Source organism: Enhydra lutris, unplaced genomic scaffold (genome assembly GCF_002288905.1).
Source record: "Enhydra lutris kenyoni isolate GAN:26980312 unplaced genomic scaffold, ASM228890v2 scaffoldscaffold5, whole genome shotgun sequence".
NCBI lineage: Eukaryota > Metazoa > Chordata > Mammalia > Carnivora > Mustelidae > Enhydra > Enhydra lutris.
Window position 1 is genome coordinate 20,690,439 of NW_019154089.1, and position 10,805 is coordinate 20,701,243.

The window sequence follows — 10,805 nt, forward strand, 5'->3', positions numbered from 1 at the left end:
CCATCACAGCCATGCAGGGACAGCGCTTGCTCCTGAATCCACTTTCTCTCGCTCTCTTGGCGTAAGAATGAGGGCCAGGTATCCTCAGCCACTTTCCTCGGTTTCCCTGTCTGTGAAACAGGAATAATACAGTACTCTTCCAGGCTACTGTGAGGATTCAATGAATTGACGGCCAGGAGCCGTGCTGGGCAAAGACCAGCAGCAACACCTGGGGACAGGTTCAACATGCAAATTTCCAGGCCCCACAGCAGACCTACCGACACAAACCGGGGGCTGGTGGCAGGGAGTGGGAGTGGGATTTAACAAGCCCTCCGGATGGTTCTGATGCTTCCCCAAGTTTGGCAACCTCTGCTCTAAAGTGTAAGCTCCACAAGGACAGGATTTCTGTTGGTCCTATCACTCCCCAAGTCCCCAGTGCTGGAATAATGCCTGGCATATTACAGACACCCTACCCACTTCCAGGCACTCAATAAATATTTTTGAATGATTAAATAAGTACAGATGAAACGAGAGGAATGAAAACCAATGTCCAGAGAGCCTGGCATTTCTTTTTTTTTTTTTTTTTTTTAAGATTTTATTTATTTATTTGACAGAGAGAGATCACAAGTAGACAGAGAGGCAGGCAGAAAGAGGGAGGGAAGCAGGCTCCCTGCCAAGCAGAGAGCCTGATGCGGGACTCGATCCCAGGACCCTGAGATCATGACCTGAGCCAAAGGCAGTGGCTTAACCCACTGAGCCACCCAGGCGCCCCGAGAGCCTGGCATTTCTAACTCTATTTGCATAGCTCGATGACTCTCTCACTCATTTGTAGTAAATATTACAAGTCGCAGACGGACTGTTGTGTCTCACCCTCGCATTCCCAATCCCTAGCGCACTGCCCAGTTCATCCTGACAGACTCTTGGCAACACCCTGCCAAAGGCACAAATGTCTCCCAGGTCCAAATCTTAAGTTCACACCACAAATGTCAACAGGTGCAGCAGATGGGTCTGTCCCTCCACCTTCCCAAGATGGGTAAAAGAATTCCAGAGAACACCAAGCCCCCCAGCTGTAATGCAACTTATCTGTTTCACTGTTTGCCCTTCTCCCTCACCCAAGGGTGCACCCTGCTGCCGCAGGGACTTTGCTCTGATCTCAGTCAGCCCTGGCGACAGAGCCTGAAGCCCAGTAGGCACTCCATAAATACCTGCTGGATGAGTGGCCCAGCCCCAGCTGGGTGGGTCATGATAAGTACCAAGGCCCTTCTTTCTGCACCACCGCCGTGCTACAATCAGCAGCTTGGGTCCTCAAACGGCTCTCGGGCAGTCCCGGAGGTGGGGGGTGGAGGGGAAGGAAGGACTTCTGGAGTGAGGACACATGGTATCAAGGAGTCCCAGATGAATTCCAGATACCTCCAGCTTCTGCAGCAGCCTTTTCAGTTCTGCCATGACAACCGCGATTCATTACCCTTGCTCCACACTCAGCCTCAGTGCCAGCTCGCCCGCAGGAGTCACTCCGCTCCAGAAATTCCAAAGAAGGGCTTGTCTCCGATAAGACCGGGGGTGGGGTGGGGGGTAGAATTTATTGACTTATTTATCTAACGAGTGCTGCCGAGGTGGTTTGCAAGCCCTGATGTCAACGTGGCTCAGAATGAGCCCTGGCTTACCAGAAGACACTGGAGTTGCCAAGGAAGGAACGATCGTTCCAGTTCCCCTACCGATGTACAGGAGGGCAAATGCGCCTCAGCAGGAACAGGTGCCATCAGAAAGACTGATGTGCACTCGGCACTGGGCTAAGACTTGCCGAGTCTGGTGTCACGTCATCCTTGGGCGTAGGGAGGTCCTACTCTGAGGAAAAGAAACTTATTTGAGGTCACGGACTATGTGTAACGAGAGAACCAGAACTTGGTCTGGTGCCCTGCGAAGATCTTTACGAAGACATTATCTACTGCAGGGAATAGTGTGGAATTGCTGGACCCATATTTGGCTGCAAGCACACAATCGTGTTTCTCCACAGTGAACAATACACTAATAGGTGTGTTTCTGTTAATTCCTCTGTCGTTAAAAAGTTCCTTTTCCCTATGCTTCCCTCTCTCTCTTCCCTTCCTCTCTCTGAATTTGCTGAGAGTGCAGTCATGCCAAGAGTAAGGCTTTGAAACCAGATGGACCTCGATTCAGATTCCAACTCTGCCTTTCTACCTGCCTGACCTTGGGCTTGTCATTTGCCCATTCTTAGTCCCAGTTTCCCTATTTGCAAAATGCCAGAAAACTACAATGAGCAACAGAGCTTGCTTCACGGCAGGTACTGGATAGAGACAATTACATCGAACTATTATTCTCTTCATTATCACCAACGTTAAAACCAGTTATTGTTTGCCTTGTGAGCAGTACAAAGACAAGCCATGCACTTGGAGGAAATTCCTGGAATACAAAGTGAAATGCTCACAGAGCCCTAACTATCTAAGAAAAGCCACAGCAGATGCAAGATCAGAAGGCTGTCCCAAGGTCACCTCATCCTAGAAGCCACCTGATGCCTGTATGTTGATATTTCATCCTTCCAAGTCAGGCACCAGTCAGCGGATCGGAGGGGCTGCCCCAGTGACCAATCACACAAGCAACCGCCACTGGGCGGGGAGAAAGCCAGCGCGGGGACAGCTGGGCTGCCACAGAACCAGGCCCAGCAACAGCAGGCAGTCGGCTGGGGAAAGTCAGCAGCTGCCGTTGGCCTGGTGTCCCGGCTGCCAGAGAGTGATGAATGGAGCAGGGGGAGAAAAAAGGCAACAAAGGTGTCCCTAATCTTGATGCAGCTTCATTTTTTTTTTTTTTCTGGCTGACCATTGAGCGAGAACTTAAGCCTGGGTCCTTTTTCTTTGGCAGACATTTGAAACTGAAAGATCCCATTTCTTCCCAACGGTGAGATGTCACGGGTAGAAGCATTGAGGAGGCAACTGTGGGGGGTGCTGGGAAGGGGGGAGGACTGGAGAATGTGACCCGCCACACTTGTCCATTTTTCCACTCCTCCCCACTCTCTCGACCCCGCCGGCCCCCCCTCATCCAGCATCTTTAGAAAATGTTCTGTGTGCTCCCAACACGGCAACAGTGAACGCCTGTCCCCGCCTCAATCTCTCCCCATTATTTTGGCAAGAGGTTTTCTGCTCAGGAGCTGGAGGCTTAATGGCCTGCTGGTGAAGGTTGAATAACAAAACACCACTGTATCCAGTTTCTGAGTTTTCTCTTCTTTTATCTCACTCTGAAACAGGGATTCAAGGCAGCCGGAGAAGCTTGTCAGCCGCAAGCAGAGCTTCTCGCTGTTCTGCCGGAGGGTTTGCTACCGGCTGGCCCTGCCCGTGCTGGGAGACACAGGCCGTGTGAATTTTTCACACACGCTCAGCCCAGATCCGGCCCTCAGCCCTGCCTAAGTAGAAGCCCCAGGAGATGTCACCCCAGCCATTTCTCCAAGAGAAGTGGGTTTTTCTTGTCCAGAGCCCTCCACGGGGTGCTGGGGGCTGCAGGTCCTCCCTGCCTGGAGGCAGACATGGCCTGAGAGAGCTCCCGACAGTCAGCATGGACAGCCAACTGCCCCTCACTTGGCAACCCCTGGAAATGCCACCAAAAGCTGACTAAGGCTTCTTCCAATTCAGGAAGGTCTGCAGCCACATGCCGGCTACCTTCCAACTCAGACGTATTTAAGTGCTGTTCTCTCCTTATGTGCACCTGAGCTTGGTGTTGCAACCCTCCCAGTAACTAAGGCAACCTGACTCTCTTCTCTTCAAAAGAGCAGTGTTTCACAGCTACCTGGGATCCCCGGGGATTGGAGAATCAGGTCAGTTTGGCTAGGCAAAAAGCCGGAGCCGGGGGGGGGGGGGGGGGTGATGACAGAGAGTAGCTGCCTTGGCTCCTAATTCCCTGGCCACTGGGAACATTTACCCAAGCAACTTGGAAATGACTTTGAGCTCTCGACACACTCTGTATCCTTTAGAACTTCTTTGCCTCTGTTTCTGTGCTCTCTTTCCCAGAGCTCTGGTTAGCTGGCTGTGCCCAGAAGGTGGGGGTTTTGCCCAACAGCCTCCTGATCCGCTGAGGATCTCACAGGCACTGATCAGGCGTCCTCGGCAACAATATCTCCCTGAGAGGCAGGTCGGCTTCAGCTCAGGAATACATGGAAGCTCCCAAGCCCACTTTATTGACGGGCTATCTGGAACAGCTAGGAGTTCCAGATAGGAGTGTGGACTCAAGAGTCCCACTACCTGGGCTCCAATTCAAGGTGCATCACCTACTGGTGACCTTGAGCAACTTGCTTTACCTTTCTAAGTCTCAGTGTCCTCATCTGAACACGAAAATAATAACAGTACTTACTTCACAAGGTTGGCGAAAGGATGAAATGAGATCATAACAGAAAAGGCTCAGCCCAGTGAGTACCACAGAGTAAATTCAGTGTCACAGTATTCCCAGGACACGATTCACAAACGGTTGGGATGGTATGAAAGCAAACTGCCGGTCTACACAGTCAGAAAGGATTATGGAAAATAACTCAGCCACAAGCCTAAAGTATTCCCGAATTATTACAATGGGTGAGGAGAAACTGGATCTGATTTTTAGGGAAAGGTTTCTTTAAAAGAAAGAGGGAAGGAGACCATTCCTAGTGATTCAAGGTGTGACCCTGGGCAAGTCACTTGTCTCTGAGTCTTAGTCTCATCAGTGAAATGAGAGGGAAGGGTTACATGACCAGAAAGGTCCATCCCAGCTGCAAACTGCTACAGAGCAGGGCAGAGATTCAGTCCCCATTTGATTTAAGTGTTCCGTAGACACTTCCGAGTAAAAGCCAGAAGGACTGGCATTCCCAAGCGCCTCCTGGGTATGGGGCTCTGTGCTAACTGCTCTACCTGACTTAGCTTATTTAATGTCTGTAACTACCCTTGACAACTATGTGTACCTCCCTATTGTAGAAAAGACAAAAGCCAAGGCTTGCAACTTGCCAAGGTCACTTGAGTAGCAAGTAGGACATCCAAGATGCCACAATTCAAAAGCTCACCCTCTTTCCACTGTCCACACTTGCTCTCTGGTTAACTGTGGCCGGGCCACATCAGAATGGTTACAGGTAAGTGAAGTCAGGCCTGTCCCCACTCCATTCCCCAAGGCCAAATTCTTGAGGCAATGGAGCCCAGGCGGTGGAGCAGGGCAGGGCAGCGGCCAGATGTGTGGGTTCTGGCATCAGTGCACTCAGCAATCACATCTCGCCTCCACAAAAGCTGGCTTTCACCAAACTCAGCCCCCCTGAGCCTCAGGTACCTCAGAGATCATAGTACCTATTCCCAGGCTTGTCAGAGGGAGTAAAGGAAATCACCCATATAAAGCTCTCAGCAGACTGCCTGAATACAGTAAATGCTCAGTCGTCATTTCCTACCTCACTGAACAGGAGAGCATATAGGCAGTGGTGAGCAATTTCTAGATTAATCTATGGCAGGAGTATGAACCTAGGGTCCAAGAACCTCCTGAAATTATGTTCCAAAACTGTATTTGCACTTTCCTTCTGGAAGCATCTTTAATCTTTATCAGATTCTCATAAGGATCTGTGGCCAGAAGGAGGTTAAGCTCTTTGGACGGTAGCCCAATTTCCTATAGTAGAAGTTATTTCTGAAAGAACAGGATTAGCACATGTTCCCCAAATCATGAGAGAAGTTGCAGAGTCCTCTCAACTTGGCCTCTTAGCCATGTGGGCCTCCAGGACTAATCCCATAGCCCCGGAAACTGTGCCCACAGAGCTCCTGGGTGGTTCCTAGAAGAAGGGTCTGAACATACACCACCAAATGAGCAGGAATCAGGCTTCAGGAACCTTCTCTGGCAGGGCCAGTTCAAACAATCCATTCTTCCTCAGAGAACAATCAGCATATTTGTTTTTGCATACCACTAAGTTAAATACACAAGGAACGCTGGCCCTTTGTTGGGAGCTCCCAGAAGCACCCAGAGTTACTCCGCTGAAGGAACACTGCTCCAAGGGGCTGTGGAGGCCAGAGCACCTGATTCTCCAGGCCAGCCTTGCCTCAGGAGGAGCCTGTGGTGCTGTGGGAGCCTTTGGCCCAGTAGGCAGGGCCCAAGCTGCCCCCTGGACCCTCTCCGGTTGTTGGGACAACCGTCCTCAGGAATTTCGGCCTCCCAGTCTTGCCCTGGGTGAGAAGGGAAGAGAGCTGGCAAGGCTGGCTGCCTGGCTGCTCTTCCAACCCGCTGGTGAAAGGGGAAGCGGAAAACTGGATTCTCTACCCCCAGCAGCCTCCATGGCGGACAGCACACAAAACAGCTCAGCCCCAGAGGGAGGAATGTGCCAAGACATTCTTCAGGGTTGGTAACCCGAGACGCTATTTTGTTCTTCACGGCTAAGAAATCACTTTTCTGACTGAAGGACTGTTTGACTTACTTCTTTTAAATTCAAGGGAATGGGTGGGCATCTCCTTGATTCAGGTAAGGAAAAAGCCAAGACAAATGCCAACACACACACACACACACACACACACGTACATAAGCTTCAGGAGTAGAACTTTATTTTTTATGTGATCATTTGTCTAAGACCATTAATTAGATGCAGAGATGTAAATACCTTGGTAGATTTTTATCTCCCCTACCCCACCACCCCAAGGTGTCTGGCTCTTTTAGACTTTGTCACTTTTTTTCCTCTTCCTTGTTACAATTCCCCCTCTCCTTCTGCCATGGGGTCGGGAGGGGTAAGGTGAGGCCGAGGAGTCTGAAATCACATCTGAGACCTGGCAGGGTCCTGTGAACACCTCTCATCAACTATCTTCTCTCACCAATGGAGCACGTACTTGTACCTCAGAGAGGTCAAGTGATTTACCGGAGGCCACACAGGTAAGACTGTAAGACAGAAATCCCAAATGGGGTGTGCAGGAGAGAAATCCCAGAGAGCCATAAGTGGATGCCCTCCGCTTAGCCTTTTCCCCAAATTTTCAGTTAGCCCACCTTAACAGTGACCCCAGGATTGTACTAGGAGCACCTCAGCACCCCAAACTTCTGTACCCCCCAACTAACATAGTATGGGTAGGATGACCAGGAAGTACAAAGATGCATTAAAACCAATGACTTGCAAGGTGAAAGTGAGTGGCTCAGTTAAATGCTACTATGTTTTTAATTCCTCTCCAATGCTTGCCAGTCTGTCTAAAAACAAAGGCTGGGCATGGGGTACCTGAGTGGTTCAGTCGATTAAGCATCTGCCTTCAGCTCAGGTCATGATCTCGGGGTCCTGGGATCAAGTCCCATGTGGGCTCCCTGCCCGGTGGGAAGCCAGTTCCTGCTTCTCCTCCCTGCTTGTACTCGCTCTCACCACCTCTGTCTCTCTCAAATAAATAAAATCTTATATAAAAAGCCAAACCAAAACAAAAAAACCCCACAAAGGTTGGGCATACCTATTGCTGGGATATGGGCAAGCTACAGTATAGAGCTAACATATAATGGCGCTGGGTTGTTATTTTACTCCTCCTCTACTATTTCTTTCAGGATCCTTTCTATTTATGACAACAGATATTACTAGTTTCCCATTTGTAAACGTGGTTAAAAAATTTTCAAATCGAGGGGCGCCTGGGTGGCTCAGTGGGTTAAAGCCTCTGCCTTCGGCTCAGGTCATGATCCCAGAGTCCTGGGATCGAGCCCCGCATCGGGCTCTCTGCTCCGCAGGGAGCCCGCTTCCTCCCCTCTCTTTCTCTGCCTGCCTCTCTGCCTACTTGTGATCTCTCTCTCTGTCAAATAAATAAAATCTTTAAAAAAAAAAAAATTTTCAAATCGAGTTGACTTAAAGTCTAAATAAGCAATAGTGCAAGTTCATTTAGCACAAAATCATGGTGGTGGTTCACATGATACTAAAATTTAAAAAATAATGCTCTAGCCAAGTCAGTTTTCCATTCGCCCTTGTCCAGGGATGAAAAATTACTGTTGTTTGAGAAGCTTTCTATAGCTGTATTATCCTCCCAGAGGCCCCAGAGAAGTCCCTAGATTCGTGACTTAGGGTAAGTTAGCAGCGCTCGATGTGGGGCTGTCCCAGTCCTCCAACGTCCAGCCGCTGACAGCACACCAGCCTCAGTAAGCTGCTGGGACCAAAACCAGGCAGGAAATAGAAGACTGAACTCATGTCTGTTCTATAAGGAACAAGGGGCTGCCCCGTTCACCCAACAGGGCAACAGCATCCCTGGGACAGATGACCCTGAGTGGGGCAGGGAAGGAAAGTGAGTCAGGACAAATTTGGAGGTCAGAACATCAGAGCTGGTAAAGAATCTGGCATACGGGGAGTGACGGAAAGATCAAGATTTTCAAGCAAATCACACCTCAGGGCCTCAAATTTTTTCTTAGGTTTGAAAATAAGAACTGGGCGCTGATTATCTATGTCCCTTCCAACTTTCAGAATTCTTCTATTAGTCCTTCCGTTCCAAGCAAACAATTAATATGACAAACAGGGAACCTGGGGCTCAGAGGTTAAAGCAGCTTGCTCATGGGATGCTTCCTTTAGCATAAAACATTTCTCTTCCAAGGCCACCTGGCTGGCTCAGTTGGTAGAGCCCACAAATCCCAATCTTGGGCTAGCGAGTTCAAGGCCCACACTGGGCAGAGAGCTTTCTTTTTTTTATTTCTCTTCCAGGTTACATTAATGAGACATCCCGTATGGTACTGAGAATAAAGCACGCACCCAGTAAATGTTAAATGAATGAACTTAAAGTGCTCACAGAAACTAATTGGAATCTCAACTCAAATTTTCTTTCTGCCTCTTTTTTTAAAGCCTCACCTTGCTACACACCCCATCTTGGACTTCTGGGACCTCAATCCCAACCCCGCCAGATGAAGGGTCCAAAAAATTCACCTCTATTGCTCTACAGGCATATGATACCCAAGGTCGCACTGACGAGGTGAAAATTCCACATTCCTAAAACAGTAGGACCACAGACCAAGACAATAAGGACAAGGCAATCTCAGAGGGTGGTCCTCTCCACCCCTACCCCCAGGGGGCACCAGGATATACATGGGGATGGTGTGTGTAAAGAAATGCCAAGCAATCAAAACCGGGAGAAAGTCTGGAAGCTAAGAACCACACCAGTCATCTCATCTCAGACTCCACCTGTCTCAGCACACACACACACACACACACACACACACACACACACACATCCCGTGCTACAGTGAGCTTGGTGCCCACCAAGGTCACGACGCGCTGGTGCACGGCTGAGGAGCTCTGGCCCCCAGGGGAAGAAAGGGAGGAGAACGAGGTGATGGGCTGGGCTTTGCGGGAGGCCTCTCACCTCCATCCGTATCCTAAGAGCTTCCAAGTTGCTGTAAGATTCCTGGAGAACCAATCTTCCCCATCAGCCCTCCCCCGCTCCTTCCTTTCCTTCCCACTCCCGGCCTCCAGGCCCCCTGGCTGCTGCTATGCTCCTCTCAGAACCTCCCAGGCACCTGTCAAAAACCACACTCAGGGCTGCCTTCCCCTCTGCCTAGTGTCCTTCTTTCTCCAGCAGTTTCCCCCTGGATCCTGAGTCCCTACTACCCCCTCCAAACCAGATGCTTCCCCATCTCCCCCCATCTGCCCGGGAAAGACTCGCCTGGAAGCCCCAGAATCACTCCGCTAGGTTGCTCCCCCCGCCCCCGCCCGACCTCTTCCTAAAGGGGGCGGAGGGGGCGGGGCTAGAGCTTAAGGTCAAAACTCCGTGCAGGTGCCGGCTGGGGCCTAAGCCCTCCATCCGGGGGGCGGTGGGACTGCGTGGGCCAACCCACTGGCCATCCTCTCCTCCCAGCAGCCCACCCCAGCAGGAGCAGCGCCCCAGACGGCGGGGGGTTGGGGAGGGGGCGGCAAACTGAAGACAGCGCAAGAGGCTCATAGAGTTCCCTTGCACCCCCGGCCCAGTCCCGGCTGGTGGTCCCTGGGGCAGGAGGGGGCCCAGGCCGGAACGCGAGGTGTACGGGCTCCCCGGGGTCCTACCTGTCCCGCGGATCGATCCAGCTGGTGGTGCGGCTCGTGTGATCTATGTAGTAGACCTTGCCGTCGAAGTCGCGCGCCTCCTCCCAGCCCTCCGGCAGGGGCAGCTCCGGCCGGGGCATCTTCCCGAGCGCGGCCCGCGCTCCCCCATGCAGCTCCCGGCCGCCGCGGGGGCCCCCGGCTCAGCGGCTCCGGCCGGCCGTACTCAGCCCGGGCGGCCGCCGAGGCACCATGATGGGGGTGGGGTGGCGCCCGCGGACTGGGGGCCCTAGTGGGGGCCGGCCGCGGTGGCGCCGCGGTCCATGCGGCCCTGAGGCTCCGACCCGGCGCTGTCCGCTGCCGGCCTCTCACGCTGCCATGTGCGCCCGCAGCGGCGCGGTGCGGGCCCGGGGACGCGCCCGGCCGGCGGGACAGAGCGAGCCGAGCGCAGCTGCCGCCTGCCCTCCTCCGCCGCGCTGCGCCCTCCACGCCGCCGCCTGCAACCACCGCCTCCTCCTCTTCCTCCCCCTTGGCCCGGCGCCGTCGCCACTCTCCGCTGCGGCGTTCTGCGTTCTCTCGCTTTGCGACTTCTGCCTCCGCCAGGTGCGGCTCGCGCGGTGCAGGTAACCGCGCTGCCCCGGAAACGGGAGGCGGAGCGCTGGGCGCCTGGGTTCCCGGGTCCCCTCCCCGCGCCCGGCGCTGCGAGGGCGGGTCCTAGGACCCAAGACGCGCCCCCTCGTGGGACAGTCCGAACCGCCGGCCGCCCCTAGGCCGCCCCTGCCAGGGGAAAGGGAGACCACCACTTACCTGGATCCCGGACGCGGACTGGATCTCCAGGTGACTGGAGCACGAGCCGCTACGCCCCTGCTTCCCAACGCTCCTGGCT

At 52.8% G+C, this 10,805-nt stretch overlaps 1 protein-coding gene across 2 annotated transcripts in view; it reads right to left on the reverse strand.

Moving 5' to 3' along the window:
• The window catches only part of LOC111141103 (WW and C2 domain containing 1), a 151,406-nt gene extending 141,300 nt beyond the window's left edge, over positions 1-10,106 (reverse strand). For both annotated transcript variants that reach the window (XM_022493434.1, XM_022493433.1), the window contains exon 1: positions 9,944-10,106. In XM_022493434.1, the coding sequence (XP_022349142.1) occupies positions 9,944-10,062 (119 nt within the window). In that variant the 5' untranslated portion in view covers positions 10,063-10,106. The remainder of the gene's footprint in view (positions 1-9,943) is intronic.
• Positions 10,107-10,805: the final 699 nt, after the last annotated feature.